Source organism: Marmota flaviventris, chromosome 3 (genome assembly GCF_047511675.1).
Source record: "Marmota flaviventris isolate mMarFla1 chromosome 3, mMarFla1.hap1, whole genome shotgun sequence".
Classification (NCBI taxonomy): Eukaryota; Metazoa; Chordata; class Mammalia; order Rodentia; family Sciuridae; genus Marmota; species Marmota flaviventris.
This window is the reverse complement of record NC_092500.1, coordinates 20,954,753-20,972,743: the sequence shown is the minus strand read 5'-3', so window position 1 is coordinate 20,972,743 and position 17,991 is coordinate 20,954,753. Positions and strand designations below refer to the sequence as shown.

Genomic DNA, 17,991 nt, shown 5'->3' with positions numbered 1-17,991 from the left:
ACTGACTTGGAAAGAACATCAACATCATCATCACAAAAAATAATAATAATGATAATACTATGCTACTTTCCTTCTCATTTCTTTTTCCATTCTTCCTTTTTACTTTCCTCATTTCCCTTTTCTTCATGAACAATTCAATCCCTAAAGTCATCAAGTTGGACAGAGAAAGGTAGTATCCACACCAGCAAAAAGAGGGAAATCACAGTGGCTCACAATGAAATGACAGAGACCAAGCCAGGATAGGAGGATGTCCATACTAGAGACAGCCTAGTATGGGATGGCAGAGCCTACTTAAATGAGACGGCATCTCCATGGAGGGCTGGTAGGATATGAGAGGGCTTAAATAGGGTGTCTGTGTGGTGGCAGCAGAAGGGACCATCCTGACACAAGTATCAAAATTCAAACAGGGTGAGAGAATATCCTCATGCAAGAGTCAGTGATCCAGTGCAGAGGGTTGGAGACCAAGCAGGATGAAAAGGGTACACCCTGCAGATATAGGCCAGCACAGGAAGTCAGAGCCTGAGAAGCACAAAGAGAAATCTTTACATAACAACCTAGCTGGACGTGGTGGCGTACACCAGTCATCTCAGCTGCTTAGGAGGCTGAGACAGGAGGATCACAAGTTCAAAGCCAGCCTCAACAACACTGAGGTACTCACCAACTCAATGATACCCTGTCTCTAAATAAAATACAATATAGGCTGGGGATATGACTTGGTATCAAGTATCCCTGAGTTCAATCCCAAGTACCAAAAAAAAAAAAAAAAAAAAACAACACAACCTAGCATGGAGAGGTAGAACCTGAAGAGGGGAGAAGGTAGACATTAACAGATTGAGGAAGGGATGGCAGTGGAGAAAGAACTGGATACATACAGTGGGATTTTGCCAAATAAGCATATATACAAAAACATCAGAAGCCAGGATTGAAAAAGATAAAAGTTACAAATAGAATGAAGTCTGTGTGTGGAGTTTGACTGGAATTAGATACCACTATAAACTCAAGGTTTTCAAGATAAATATAAATATGTGCATTTCTGTGTATGAATACCTACATATAGTAACTCCCTGGCTGACAGGACCTGGGAGAGGTGACACCCCAAAAGCCATGAACACACACAGTACCCAAATCTTAGCTTCTAATTATCATTTTCCAATAAAATGAATCATGTCACTTGAAGAAAGGGCTAGTTCCAGGACAGGGACAGGGAAAGATGTGTTCTGGGACATCTTAGGATGCTAAAAGCAAGTAAATGCTCAAAAAAGTCAATCTAAAAAGGGTCTTACTGACTACATTTAGGACAATTTAAATAACAAAATTAATGACAGTAATGTAATATAATCCATGCAATAAAATAAAAAGTCAAGGGGTACATACAAATATGAAAAAATAAAGTTTATAAGGAAAGGGATATTTACATAGTTTAAATTACCTCTTTACAAAATAGTTATTACCGAAGAAAAAAAGAGTAATTGTATATACGGAAGCTTGACAACCACCGTTATAAGCAAGTTATTAAAATGAGCATTATCAGTAGAGGAACAAATCAAATAATGTGCCACCTGATAGGGAACAATGAAAAAAACACAACATCCCTCTGTGACAGTCCTGCCAAAGATGCATAACTTGAATCTAATCATGAGAAAACAGGGTCAAACCCAAATTGAGGAACATTTTACAAAGTAACTAGCTTACAGTATCCAAAAAGTGTCAAAAAAAGTGTCATAAAAGTAAAAGACTGAAAAACTAACAAGACTAAGGAAGTCTGATTATCATGCAATGCATGATTTTAAACTGAATCCCAATGAAAAACACTATTGAGACAACTAGCAAAAAGTAAATGGCACCTGAGGACAGGGGTTGTGATATAATCAAGTAATTTACTGATTTTAGTAAATTGTATTGTGGCTATATAAGAGAATGTCCTTATTTACAGGATATATAGCCAGAATACTCTGGGGTAATCAGGTTAAGCAACTTACTCTCAAATGGTTCACAGAGGGGTGAGTTCTTTGAACTGTACTTCCAGTTTTTCCATTATATGTGATAATTTCAAAATTAAAAAATGTTAAATTAAAAAAATTGATAGTACACAGTTTTCCCTCCACCTATTAAGGAATTACTTAAACATGATTTGCAGTCAGAGTTAGAGCATGCACTGATGTACAGAAGTAGGTGGAAAGCCCAATGTTGACACCAGACTGATTAAAAAAAAAAAAAGTCAAACTTGTGAACTTTTGTGCCCTAGCAAAACTAACTACTACTATATAGTTATTTATTTTATTAGGTAATTTTTATAAGGGCCTAGAAAAGAGTCTGTTTTTCTATCCTCCAAAACAATATCACCATGCTGAATATATAGTATATACCCGCCGAAATATCTGTCAATTAATGATTTAAAAAGAAAGAAAATATTCAGGATAGGCTTATTAGGAACCAATTAACCTAATGGATGATAACACAGCACAACTTTAATGGAATACAATCTCTTTCTCTCCAAATTAGTTTTGTGAGGAAAGCAGAAGAAACAAATGCTAAATATTTGGTCACCAGTATCTCTCCTAGAAGTAAGTAGAAAAAAACCAATCACTTACCTCTGGAATCAGATAACTAGCCAAACAATATCATGCCCTAATTGCCTGTACTCCTGCCTGTAGTCACTCCACTTAAAGTTTGGGTTAAAACAATGTACCTAAAGAAGTACAATGCAAATGTCCCAGAGTTTCCCATTAAATAAACACACTCATGAAATCTATAATTAGTACTTACTATTATGATTTCTGGGCCTTTTGGCTAAGATCAAGTGTAGTATGATTATGAATTATAATTGTGCATATATACTGACTGTTCTTTATGGCCATTAATGTCTAAGTAATAAGAATAAGTATTTTATTCCCTCCTACTCGACAAGCATTGCACTATTTCATTATAATTACTGTACTCCACCCTTATCCAGGGAGGATATGTTCCAAGACCCATGACAGATGCCTGAAACCTCAGATGGTACATATACTGTTTTTCTCCTCTATACATACATAACTATGATAAAGTTTGATTTATAAATTAAGTACAATAAGATTAACAACAGCAATAATATACTATAATAAAGTTATTTTAAACTTGAGAATTGTTTACTTATATCATTTTCCATTTAATATTTTCAGACCATGGTTGACAATGAGTAAATGAAACCATGCATGGGGAGACTACAATATCTATTATTTTTACCACTCTACTTAGAAATAAGGAGACTGAAGCTCAAAGAAGTTAAATAATTTGCCTAAAGCTAAATGTCCATTGCATTCAAACTCAAGACTCGGACATTACACACTCCATTCTGCTATTCCTTTCATTTACATCATTTACTGTTCTAAAAAGTGGAGATATAAGTCAGGATTAAATAAAATACAATATAGAAAACTTTTCATGAATGGAGTTATGAGTTTCAGGTTAAAGAAGCCAAAGAATACATCAGAACTACAAGAGAGAGAAAGGTATAGCAAAGATAGAGGGACCTGGTTCCCTGGATTTTCTACAGAGCTTAATGCTAGAGTTGACAAACCCCCAAGTTAATCATGAGCTTAAAAATGAGTTAACTATGGATTCAGATTTATTGGCTTGAAAGATATGGATCATAAAATGAAGACTGTCTTTTCCTTTTTTGTGTAAGAAAGAAGAGGTGAGAAATAAACCCACGCACTTGGGATGAACCCACCTCTGAAGACAACCGATGTTAGACAACATCAAGCACCCAAGAAATTTTTGGTAAAACAATCTGTTTTAAAATGAAAAGAACTCATAATGAAGTATTTTGAAGCATCTTTACCTAACTTATTTTTTTAACTCAATTCATTTTACTGTTCATGTGCTATCATAAACAAGCTTAAAGTAAAATAGTGCCCTTACTAAGAAAACTATATGATAAGCATAAACAAAAATGAGAACTAGTTTGCAACTGAAATATGTCACTATAAAATTATGTGACAGCAGAAGGGCGCTTGCCTAGCAAGTGCAGAGTAATGGGAGCAATCCTCAGCACCACATAAAATAAATAAATAAAATGAAGGTATTTAATTTATTATTTAAAAAATCAAAAAAATTTTGTAGAAAAAGTAATTTAATTATATACTGAAAATGTATTGGTATTTTCATACCTTAATCCAGGATATACACTGATCCTTGTGTAACCAGGCAGTAAAATAGCACATAAAAAAAGATACCTGGGATCAGAAATACCTAAATTTAAATCTTGAATATATTATTTACTGGCTCCATAACTTGGGCAAGTTATTCAATTTTTCTGATCTTTAACCCCATTTAAAAATGGTCTTGGTAATAAAGACCTTGAGGATTATTGTGAAGATTGGATATAAAGAAGTTAGCGTATTTGGGACGCACATACACCAGCAAATACTCCAAATCATATTCTATATTTCTATACATTATTATTGTATATACTGATCCTTCTGCCTAAAATATTCTTCTCTCATACTTGTCAGCCTAACAAACACCTACTCATCCTAAAAGTTCTCTAAAGTTTCCCCTAAGTACTCCTACCAGGTAGAATTAGAGGTGCCCTAGTGCTCCTATAACTTTGTGTGATACTTCCACTGCAGTATATATTACACTGTATTTTAACTCTTTGTTTATATAACTGTCCCATTGTCATTGTTGTCAGTTTCCTATAAAATTCTGATTGATTTGTTGATTAGTTGGATGTATTTGGTTGGCTGATAAGTTTCCTCTAAGTATACCCTGGTATGCTGCAGGAAAAAAAAAATACACACACACACACACAAATGGCGGGGGGGGGGGTTAAGAAATAGTTAATCACTGTAATCTTTGCTTTCCCACACCCTTGATGATGTCTTCACAGTCAGTTTCTATCAGTCTCCAGAATGACAGACCACTCTGATGATTAACCAAAGCAAACCAATAGAAAACAACGCTGTGCTAGGCTACTCACTACTGGAGCTTACTAAGCCAAAGAACATCCCTGCATAATTCCTCTTGCTCGCCCAAACACACTCCCACTCACTCCAGTGTCTCCACACTAGCAGTAAAAGTCTACACAAAGCAGAGATAATTCTGTAAGTAAATATACTAGTTTTTTAGTATATTCAAAACACTTAATACTATATTTAGCATATCTGTATGATACATAAGCCATTTCAAATGCAGATTAGTAACTAGAGGTATCAAACAAGAACCTCAAGTAGCTAAGAATAATTTAAGCAGAAAGAAAACTAAAATTAATGCAGAAGAATGCTAAATGGGATCCAGGGGTTAGAACTTCATATGTCTTCTCGGTATAGTAAAATAAATTTATTTTGTATGGCAACACACACATGTAATACCAGGAAGCTGAGGCAACAGGATTGCAAGTTCAAGGCCAGCCTCCGCAACAAAGCAAAACCCTGTCTCGTAATAAAAAAATAAAAAGAAATGAGAAGGTAGCTCAGCGTAAAGTACCCTTGGGTTCAATCCCAGAACCAAAAAGTTGAAAAGTTAGTTCATAACCTAGATACTAAAGTCAACTTGCAACATGAATTTTTTTAATAAAAAGAAATGTTTAAAATAATTCAAATCTCAAACATCTGGGATGAAAGCTCTTACATAATGTTATTTCATAGCTTGTCACTTGTGATTATATAATAAATATAACAAATCTAAGGAATAACTTCTGGAAATAAGCATATGTTGATATATAAAATGAGTACATATAGATCTGATAAAAAGCTATAGGAATTTGGGCTGGGATTGTGGCTCAGCAGTAGAGCACTCGCCTAGCACGGGCGGGACCCGGGTTCGATATCACCATCACATAAAAAGAAAGGCATTGTGTTGTGTCCATCTACAAAAAAGATTCTCATTCTCTCTCTCTCTCTCTCTCTCTCTCTCTCTCTCTCTCTTTCTCTCTCTCTCTCTTAAAAAAATTTTAAAAAGTTATAGGAATTAAATAAGTAGCATTTTAAAAAGCCTCTCAATTATCAATATTATCAGTGCTATGTCCCTATCAATCCTTTCCTCTACAGCCTTATAAAAGGAAGGATAAATGCTCACTCCCTCTTGTAAACCAGATAAAAGCAACTCCATTAGAATGCTCTACTACCAAGCTTCATAAATGTACTATTTTGTTTGGCATAAGATTTTATTACCTCTTTAAGTTAAAATATTAAAAATACATCTTCCTAAAAGCTTTAGCAGTTGCACTTCCCTATGAATTAACTGACATCTGCCATAAGTAGTTTTTGGAGTAAAGACAGGAAAGAGGCCTGGTTCCATCAGGTTGGGGGGAAATAAATGTTGAGGTAAACATGAAACTAGAGATGTTGAAATCTAACTCTGTAGACCTCTCAACTTTCAAGGCTTTTCTTGATATACTTCTCACTATACAATCCCTTCCAGCTCTAACAAATTTTGCTTCCTTTAGGAAAGAGCTGTCTCCAAAACTACAGCCAAAGTGAATATGTAGTAATTAGAAAAGACTTTTTTCTAGAAAAAGTGATTTGGATGGGAAAGTTAGAGGAAATGCAGTATGGGAACAAAAACATCAAGCAGGTAACAGGAAATGAGGTTGATTATCTAGGCCCACAACCATCAGACAAGACTTGACCCACATTGATAAAAAAAAAATGGTAACCAATCTAAGAAGACTCTTTCATATCACTTAACTAGAAGTAATTAACTATGTTAAATAAAGTTACTCTCACAACACAATTTGGATTCTATCTAAATAACTCTATAGCACAAATGAATCAAAGTTCTATATTAAAGTTAGATCCATGAAGACATGACATTTAATAAGCAAGCACTATCAATAAGTAACAGATTCAGAAGTCAACACTCTCTGGACACTATAAAAGAAACTGAAAAAATAAAAATTTATCTTTTGACCATCTTTTTTTTAATTTGTTCTAATTAGTTATATATGACAGTAGAATGCACTTTGCGCATCATACATAAATGGAGTATAACTTATCATTCTTCTAGTTATACATGATGTAGAATCACACCAGTCATGTAGTCATATATGCACATAGGGTAATAATGTCTGATTCATTCTACTTTCCTTCCTATTCCCATAACCTCCCTCCTCCCTTCACTCCTGTCTAATCCAAAGTTACTCTGTTATTCCCTAGCCCCACCTGCTTTATTGTGAATTAGCATCCAAATATCAGAGAAAACATTTGGCCTTTGGTTTTTTGGGATTGACTTATTTCACTTAGCATAATATTCTCCATTCTCCAGCTCCATCCATTTACCAGCAAATGCCATCATTTTGTTCTTCTTTTAAGTCTGAATAATATTCCATTGTGTATATATATCACATTTTCTTTATCTTATCTATCAAAGGGCACCTAGGTTGGTTCCATAATTTAACTATTGTGATCTGAGCTACTATAAACATTGATGTGGTTGTGTCACTGTAGGACACTGATTTTAAGTCCTTTGTATAACCGGAGGAGTTGGATAGCTGGGCCAAATGGTGTTTCCATTCCAAGTTTTCTGAGGAATCTTCATACCACTTTCCATATTGGTTGCATCAATTTGCAATCCCACTAGCAATGTATGAGTGTACCTTTTTCCCCCACATCCTCACCATCATTTTTATTTGTATTCTTGATAATTGGCACTCTGACTGGAGTGAGATGAAATCTTAGTGTAGTTCTGATTTGCATTTCTCTAATTGGCATAGATGTTAAACACGTTTTCATATATTAGTTAATCGACTGTATTTCTTCTTCTGTGAAGTGTTTGGTTCGTTAGCCCATTTATTGATTGGGTTTTGTTTTGTTTTTTGGTTTATGTGCTTTGAGTTCTTTATATATCCTAGAGATTAGTGTTCTGAAGTGCATAAAGATTTTCTCCCATTCCATAGGCTCTCCCTTCACATTACTGATTGTTTCCTTTGCTAAAAAGCTTTTTAGTTGAATTCATCTCATTTACTGATTCTTGATTTTACTTCTTGTGCTTTAGGAGTCTTGTTAAGAAAGTCAGATCCTAAGCCAACATGGTGAAGATTTGGGTAGACCATACTTTTTGATCCACCCTCAAAAACCAATTTCAAGCCTCACTCAGATTTAAAATTCATTGGGTTTTCAACTGGCATCATGTCTCTGGCCTCCTATAAGGTTTACCAGACATTGTCATCACACACACACAAGAAAGAACTAGAAAACAGATGAGTATTCTGTATAAATTCTTGCTTTTTCAAATATAAAATATTCTCTTATCAACATGAGTAATCAAAACTCACAGTATTTTAATTAACTAATACCATTCTGCAATATGTTCAAACCAGAAACCAAAGACACACTAAAATATATTAAATGTGAAATATCTTCAGGTTCCATAGGTTTAAATTAGTTTTTTTTCTAACCCTTGATTTACATTACAGTCAGCTTCCATTTCTAGTTAAATACCCAGAAAGAATGTTCTATAATAGGTTTTTGGAGAAAGTTTTCCAAAATTACCTCAAATACATAATAAATTATTCAATATACAATGGAAGTAATCAAATTGTTTACTGTCACCTGTGAGGTTAAACTGCTAAAGGCAACAACAACACTGCTGAATATTGTACACTTCTGCCTTAATGTCAGAGAGGACTTGCTCCACCATTCCATCCATGATAAGAAATCACTGAGACACACACATTAACAACTGTGCAATATAAAAATGAACAGGATGAGTACTAGTCACTGCCTAGCTGTCCTAATTTGCTGCGACATCCATCGCTCTCAGGGTATTGAAGAGGGAGTTTGAAAATCCTGCTTAGTAGAGAAAGAGGTCAACACCAAAATTCCCTCTCCTGGCTCCTTATTTCCCATGATGCAGCTGGCACTGTTCACTCTGGCAGACACAGCTCCCTGAACATAATAGTGCAATCACCGCTTCAAACATCATTACTATCTAAAATAGATAACCCACTTGCAACTTGACTATTTTTATAGACATAACATTTTCATGAGGCTTGACTGCTCTATTTGTGACTTATTCTGTTTAACCAATGCAGCTTCCCTAAAAGTAAATTTCTTATGTTAGAGTACCAATAACCACAACTGGCCAAATTATGAACATTACTATGCTTCCTGGTTGCTTCTTAGCTCCTTGTACTCAGCACCAAAAACTTCACGAGTGGAATCCTAAATCTGAAACATGTATAAGCTCTCTGGTCTATCTGCCTTTGGTGTCCCCACACACACTCTTCTTATTGATCTAACTATTTCACTCGTGTATCTTAAGAACTGGATCCTTTATGTTAAACAAGAATTTACTAAATATACATTATGTATTATTCAACTCTGGAGCATTAAAAAAAGCAAGTAACTATAAGGTATTAACAAACTTTTATTGCTTTATTAAAATACAAATAATTCTTAATACTACAGTCAGTTAAAAAATGTACTATTTAAATGAGAATTATTTTTGCTTAGACTAAAAGGTAGCTATGACAAAGAGCAGTGCCACACACCTATAAGATAGTGACTGGGAAGGTGGAGGCAGGAGGATCACAAGTTCAAGGACAGCCTCAGCAATTTAGTGAGACCCTGTCTTAAAATAAAAAGGGCTGGCAATGTAATTCAGTGGGGGGGGGGGGATAATAATTTTGCAGCTGCCTCATAAAAGATACAAGGTAAACAAAATGAAATTTTGTATATAATCTAGAGGATAAAAAACAGGGAGGCAACTCAATCTAAGTAAGTATCCAGATGAGTTCTGATGAGCTCATATTTCTTTAAGCATCAGAGTGGTAAGGGATATAACTGAAAAAAAAACACAAAAGAGAAATAAATACTTTCCCAGGAAAAATGCTAAAGTCTATTTCAACTAAGTTTGAAAAACAGGGAGGTATGATAGTTCATAACATAACCTTAAGCTCCAACAGTATAAATTGTGGATGGTTTTAGACCACAGAAGAATATTCTCTTATATCTAACAGTGCCAACAATCTGATTCTTCCCAACTTTTATTTGGCTTTTGTCTTCCCTATTGAGAATTATTTTCAAACTACAAAGGATAAACAAATAAGGAGATTATTAAAAACTCCAAACAGAGAGATCATAAGAGACACTTAGCTGCTTTAAATGTGTGTTAAAGATCTAGACCCAGAAGAATGAGATGCAAGAAGCTAAAAAGAATATTCATAAAAGCTAGGAATTATCAATGGCTCACTACCAAAAACAAGTTATAATAAACATCCTGATTTTGGTGGAACTTATACTATTAAAGCAATAGATCAAAGTATTGCCATAAACAGAACATGGCATGAATTTAAGAAAGGCAATGAACAAACTACCTGACTATATTCTCACAAGTATAATCAGAGAAGTAGCTGATAGTTCTATTAAGTGGCTCAAATGTAGGGAGAAATACTACGCATAAAGATTGATACTTTTAAATTTAAACTAAGATGAAGAGAGATTCATTGGGGATATATTATGGTGTGTTGTATACCACTTATAGAAAACATTAAATCTACAGATGATGCAGAGGAGACAAGTTAATATGCTGATAGACTTATTAGTTTAAAGATTTAAATATATTATAAAACAGGCTAAAACAAATAAGATGAAATGTAATACGAATAATTTAAGTTCAACCAATACTTTTACAAACACCAGGAGAGAGAATATGTCTTCGCAGGTCATTGAGGGGGAAAAAAAAATACCTGGAAGTTTTAATTGACTACATGCTCAGTGTAAACCCACACCATTTCATGGCTTAGAAAATCTTGACTTGTAGGTAGGTCTTAAATCATTAAGGAGGTAATAATTTCATTGTATCATGTTATAATAGCTGCCATTTTAACTGCATAATACATATTCATTGTAGAACATCTGAAATGCAGATAAGAAAAAGAAATTAAAGATTACCCACAATCCCACCAAAGATGAATATTATCTCCATTCTGGTGTTTTATCAACCCAGACTACTTTACACACATCATAAATGTTCACATACATTTTTTTTTTCTTATGAAAATAGGATCATACTAGGCTGAGGTTGTGGCTCAGTGGTGGGGGCTTGCCCAGCACATGCAACACCCTGGGTTCGATCCTCAGCACCACATATAAATAAATAAAATAAAGGTATTGTATCCAACTACAACTAAAAATATATTTTTTTAAAAAATAATATTATACTATGAATGCTCTTAATCCTTTTTTCTTTTTTTTAAATTCAACAGTATGTCCAGCCCTACTATTTTCTATACTGGTCAAATGGCATCCAGGGAATATTGTTCATTTCCTGCCACTATATTTTAAGAAGGTAATTCCCAAATTTAAGAATATGCAAAGAAGGGGCTGGGGTTGTAGCTCAGTGGTACAGCACTTGCCTAGCACATGTAAGGCACTGAATTCGATTCTCAGCATCACATATAAATAAATAAATAATAAAGGTCTATTAACAACTAAAAACAATTTTTTAAAAAAAGAATATGCAAAGAAGGCCAAGAGTAGTGGAAAATATGAATATTTAAGGTCTTAACACCTAGGATATACTGTCACACAACAGGCAAGGAAAATGAGAATTCTTCCACAAATCAACTAAATACAGGCACCCAAAGAACTGTCCTGACAAATGAATTAGACTACTTCATATTGACCCAATACAAGTGCCGACTACTGGAAGCTACAGGAAAGTAAATGAATTTTTTAAATAATGAGAGCTATGGGAAAGAAATGGAATAGATCTAGTCACTGGGAGATTTAACAGGGTTAGAATAACTAATCAGAGTGTGATGTTATACAGGAAATTTCTGCACTGAGTGAGAAGTTGGATTAAAGGGCCATTTCTATTTGAAGATTCTATGATTCCAATGAAAAATTGACTTGGAAATTTACTTCCAGTCTAATATAAAGCAAATCTTTAGTAATTCAGGCTTTAGGAAATAGAATCAAACAATAAACGCCACCATTATATACAACTATAATGTACCAATAAAAAAAAGTAGAGGAAAAAATAGTCTCATGTGCTTTAAAGGTACTTGAGAATAACACTAATGATGAACACCTATGTGCTTAACATTTTTCATTTATTACTTTATACCACATTTAATCCTTACAATAACCCTATGTGACAGGTACTATTATTATCTCCACTGTAGAAAAGGATAGTGAGGATTAGAGAGGTTTTTATGTTTACTTAAAAGCATTGTTACTTTTGCTGAAAATGACGGGGTCACCCAAGCATACCTGACTATCCGTCATACAGTTACCGCTCAGTTAGTACATAATAAGTAATTGAAAGCATCTTCAGCAAATTTCTCAGCTGGTAAACCCTTATAGGGCAGTCAACATTTTCTTAATTAGAAAAGAATTGATGATTTTTAAATTTAATTATTAGTAGCAAAAAAAATCTTCAGATTGGACTATCTAAATTGTCCATCTACCTTAAATTTTTGTGAATAAAAATAAATCCTGAATAAGATTTAAGATCTGTTAAAGGGGCTGGGGGTCAGTGGTAGCCGCACATGCCTAGTATGTGTGAGGCACTAGGTTCGATTCTCAGCACCACATATTAAAAAAATAAAGATCTATCAGCAACTAAAAAAAAATACATATATATATATATATATATATATATATATATATGGTAAAGCAAATGTGAATCACTAAATTTCAAATCCTTGGCATTACTAATTAAATGATCTTGGGCAAGTTATTAATCTTCCTATCTCTTTAGTCCTCCATCTATAAAATTAGAATCAATTTCTTATGGTTGACATAAGAAATGAATAAGATGATACATGGAATTATTTAGCATAGGGTCTGACACTACTACTACACAAGTAATAAAGCAGGCAGAAAAAAGTGCCAAACCTATTCCACAATTCATTTCAAAATATTAAAATATTTCTAAGTGTCATTAGGCTAGTTGAGGAGGGGGGAGTCACATTTTCCATTATTCTATTGATATCTTTTTTTTAATTTCTCATTAATATTTCTTTTTTTAATTTTTATTGTTGGTTGTTCAAAACATTAGATATCTTTTTTTTAATATTTTATTTTTATGTGGTGCTGCTAATGCCTCCCGCGTGCTAAGCAAGCACTTTACCACAACCCCAGTCCAATATCCTATATATTTCTAATGACAATAATCATAAAATAAGTGATAGCTAAGTAAAAAGTGTCTTGTTAGAAATTTTATTTTATTCAAAGGATCACCCAAAGAATTACAATTTCAATCCTGATTTTCTTTGAAGATGCTATTTTAGTTGTTTATTCAGGGTGAAACAGATAAATGCAAATTTAAATGTTATTAGTTTCTAATTTTACAACTTCATTCAAATTACTCAATGAACTTTTCTTTTAGTTTGTTTTCCATGTGCATTCCTGTTATAAAGCTACTGCTGCTACCTCTGACAAAACAAGCAAAAGAGAAAACCTACTATTTGAGATGTATACTGTTATTCACAATTTTGGCACTTTATTTGCTGTTTACCATCATTTAATAGTTGGTATTTTACTCCTAAACTTTGACATCTATTCTTTTTTTAAAAAATGACCCAACTGGGAAAGGAGTGTTTGAAAGATATCTGCCTTTGAATTCTGTCACAGTCTTTTTAAAATACCATTTGCCTGGATGAAATTAACCGAAGTTCTCACTGTTCTCCAAGAATTCTTTAGTTGTTTTCAAAGAAACTGTTTTGAGAAACTTCTTTCAGCATTCAGGTCTAGCCATAATGATTTTTATAACTAATGTAACCCCTGAGATTTACATCACTTATAACTTAAAATTGTAACTAGATAAACTTTTTCAATAAATTACCAGTGACTAAAGGCAGTTATGAGAACTGTAGTCGGAAATATGCATACATGGGCTACTTGTTTTTTGAAAGCGAAAATTTATTTAAAAAGAGCTTACACACAAGTCATCATTTCTAAGACTTATTGAAAAATATATGGTATATTCATTATTCTGAGGTAACTGTCATTCCAATAAAATGTCACTGTCAATGAGTACATATGATAACATACGGGGCTTTTAAAACTCTCATCAAACTATTTTCCAACTAAATTTAATTCACTGTAATATGAACTTTTCATTTTCACTATTAGCAGTATCGTAATTAATTGCACTGACCGCTACAACCTACAAGAACCCATGCAAAGAACACAATGTCATCACTCAAAAGTTTGTATGAAGCCCTGTCAAGAGTAAAAAGGAAGTTTTTTAAAACCAAGAAAATCACTTGGGATTTTTAAAAATTTTACAAGTTTAGTTGGATTGCTTAAGAGATGTTGTGAGGTGAAGATATGATAACTGATGTCTCCAAAAATACGCAGGACAAACTGAATAGCCATGATTTGAGAAATAAAATAACTTTCCTTGAATTTTATGCTATTCAGGAGTCCTCCCTCCCAGCTGAGTTCATTTGTCCATCAATTCAACTTTTAATAGTTTCTCAAATATGCAAATCAACTTTGCTATCTCTAAGGTACTGCCTGCTGAATAAAGACCTTGACATTTTTTTAAATGTCGTCTTAAAAAGATTCTCCAAGCAAGATTCGTCTCACCTACAACACCTTCACATTAAAAGGCCTCTAGTATATTTTACACATACTATCCCAATCCAGACCAAGCATCTTGCATCCTGAGATAATAATCAAGTTTATGTGGAGGTGATTAAAAGTATTGCTGGGGCTGCATAATCTGCCTCATCAAGTTTTACACACTTCCAGAGTTGACGACATCTCCTCAGGTTCACTTTCTTCATTTTGTGGGGGTCATAACCCCAGAGCACAGCAAATGCCTTCTGCAAGAGAAGGTAGCAGCAAACCGAGGCTGTGGCTTTGGGAGGATAATTGCATGCACGCAATAGCTTCTCTGTCAGTTTCATTTAAATAGACCAAAAAAAAAAAAAAAAAGGAGGGGGGCTAGCTTGAAGCTGCAAATATATTTAAAAAAAAAAAAAAAAAAACAGTGATGGAAATCCGATTTTCTTCAAACCACACTGATACATACACAAGTTCTGCAACACAGCTCAGAAAAAAAAGTAGCTGGCTGACGCATTGATGGAAGGCTATTTTAAAATTACTCAAAGAATCTAAGGCATCAATCTGGGAGTCTCATGCCTCCTCTCCATACACACAGTCTGTTTTCCTACCTAATTTAAGAATGAAACGCTGGCAGCCACCAGGTGCAAAAACCGTGAGGAGGAGGATGTATCCATCACAATGCATAACGAGGGGTGCCATCCCCAGAGCTGGTGCCCGTCCTTACCTTAGCAGATTAGACAGGGGCAGGGGTCCGGATCCACCGCCCAGGATCCCTCCTTTCCTGCCAGACAGGAGTTTCTCCACCAGAGCCACATTTCCAGTGCGAGCAGCTTCCAGCAGCTCCTGGTCCTTCCCCATAGTCCCTCACCGACTCCCCCAGAGTCCTTTCCCTCCTCGGGTCCTCCTCCCCGCCCACCCCCACTCCCCGAAATCCAGGGCTCTCCCGCCCCACCCTAAAATAATGCAAGCGCTTCAGCCCGGAGATATCCCTGCAGCCCACGCCGAGAACACAACGCTCTCCTCTTCGGGGCGCAGCTTTTACAATGGGGACCAGACCATGTCCTGGAAGAGGGGCAGGCGGAGCTGGGAGCCGCGACGCGCCCCTACAGCCAGCCACTCCCCCGAATTTCCAAGGCCTGGTTCCCGCGGGTGGGGCGTGAAGGGCTAGGGGGTCGGGGGTGCTTTTGAGGAGCTGGAGGGGGTGGTAGGACTGAGGAGGAAGATGAGGGCTGAGGCGGTCGGAGCAGCAGGAGGAGACTGTCCTCGCTGGAAGCGGAGCACAGCGAATGACCGCGGCGGCCCGCGAGCCCTCACGCCGGGCCCGGGTTCTCCTCAGCTTCCGCGCCGGCCGCCTCGGCCGTTACGCGGCAGCGGCGTCCGCGGCCCGCAGCGGGGAGGAGCGGAGCGCCGCGGCGGCGGCTCGCGTGGCCCTGGCCCGCGCCGAGGCAGGGCGGTGCGGTCGAGCCGCGGCGGGCGCGTGCCGAGGGCGGCGGCGGCGCCTCCCAGGCCTGCGTGCGGGGGGCGTGTGCGCGCGGGCAGGTGCGGCCCGCGGCGCGGCCCGAGGGGGCGGGGGCGGGGGCGGGGCGCCGGCGGGAGGCTCGCTCCCCCTTGGTGGGCGGGGAGCCTCCTCCTCCAGTCTCCTTGGGAGAGGTTTAACTCTGTGAAGACTGGCGTCCTCCTGGTGGCCGCGACGCCTCCTTGGCCCCAGGGCCCCGGACCAAGACGGTGATAGGCCGCTTTGGTGCTGGGAAGGGGCCCTTCAGCAACCGCTTCTGACCCGCATTTCGCCCTCCCGCCTCACTTCTCCCTGGGAGTCCCAGATATCTGCCCTTGTTTAGAAGGAAGAGGTTGTTTTATCCTAGTTTCTGTGGCACTGGCCACTGAGCAGTTGTGACTGTTCCAGTTTTTCTGGGGTCGTTCATCACCTTATATTTTAGTTGGGCTTTGGAGATCTGCTGACTTGTAAAAATACCAGAAAAGAGGCTCTCATTGAAAATTCCTCCACATCCACAGTGGGAAAAATATAAATGGGCATGGATGAGAGAGCCACTTTAATTAGCATGTGTCATCAGCAATTCACTGTGCGTGGTTGGCTTGATTTCATTAGTTGCTCTCCCTGCCAGTGGTGGAGAACGCGTTTATTTTCTTTTGAAACTTCTTGTGACACCTTTGCTGCCCATTGTCCTTGGAATAGACTTCATAAATGTGAACTTGTTGATAATCAGTTGATAGGAAGGGAGCATAATAGGCACTTTGCTTCCACCAACCCGGTGATCTGCATATAATTACTGTATATTCATTTTAGAAATAAAGAAGTAGTGGCTCAAAGAGTTAATTGAAATTCTTAAGAAGCCACACAGAGTAACTGGCTAATTCAGAACTGAACCCCAGAACTGACTCACTCCAGAATCATTCACCCCCCACTCTTCCCAATACACCTTCCTGCCCCAATGGAAAAGTAAAATAGGCAGATAATAATTACTGCAAACATTTGAAAAGCAGCTACTACATACAAGACACTGTGCTATGTGCTTTCCATATTTTTATCTCAACCTTCACAAAAATCCCAAGAGATGGGATTTTTTTTTTTCATTTTATCCCTTAAATGAAACAGATGAACCCAAGATCATGCAGTTGGAAAGTAAAACAGCCAAGACTCAAATCCAGGTCTGCCTGCTATAGGTCAAGATCTTAAGTAACTAACAGGCAAACTCAAAAGATATTAAAAGATAAATAACAAAAATTATTTAAAATTTTTTATGGAATTTAGTGTTCTGAGATTTCATTTGAATGATCAGAAATATTAGTTAAATCATGACAACTCATTGGAAGCTTTCTGAAGGATGTAAATTTTTGAGCTAGTGTGTGGTTTTACTTTGGTTTCTTGTTTTAGAATCTGTTTTGATGATAAGGTGATATATGATCCCTGGCATAATAGGACTAGCAAAACAGTTAAATAAACAAGTCGTAAGGATCCATCAGATTCATTTTGAACAAGGCATAGGGAAATCCTTCTTCGCCTTTCCTAATGTTGCCACCTAAGCAGAACATAACTTTCCTGGAATATACTGTTGGTATTCAATTGAGCAAAGAAAAGGGGGAAAAAATCACCAACATTTTCCACAAGCAACATTTAATCATGGATGAATTAGTGATTGGAGGCTCCTGAGTCATCATTATCAAAATCATGCAACCTCTGAGGAGAGAACCTTAGTAATGATTTACTCAAAGGATTCTAGGCACTCTACTGACGTATGATGCTCAAAGGCAATTTTTGAACTCTACACTTTTTTTGTTGCTGTTTTTAGTTACCTTTTAGCTTCTTTATGAAAAGAACAAAGGTTTTGGCTGCATGGGAACTAACAAGCAAATTAAAAGTGAAAGCATTCTTCCAAAAATCCGAAGAGGATCAACAAATATCCAGATTTTTAAAATGTCCATATTTACTCAAGATGTTTTTAATCTGTGAATGGCAGAAAGAGTC

At 36.5% G+C, this 17,991-nt stretch overlaps 1 protein-coding gene across 6 annotated transcripts in view; it reads right to left on the bottom strand.

The window, feature by feature from the left end:
• The window catches only part of Anks1b (ankyrin repeat and sterile alpha motif domain containing 1B), a 1,114,759-nt gene extending 1,099,394 nt beyond the window's left edge, over positions 1–15,365 (bottom strand). For all 6 annotated transcript variants that reach the window (XM_027947591.2, XM_027947674.2, XM_027947839.2 and 3 more), the window contains exon 1: positions 15,232–15,365. In XM_027947591.2, the coding sequence (XP_027803392.1) occupies positions 15,232–15,365 (134 nt within the window). The remainder of the gene's footprint in view (positions 1–15,231) is intronic.
• Positions 15,366–17,991: the final 2,626 nt, after the last annotated feature.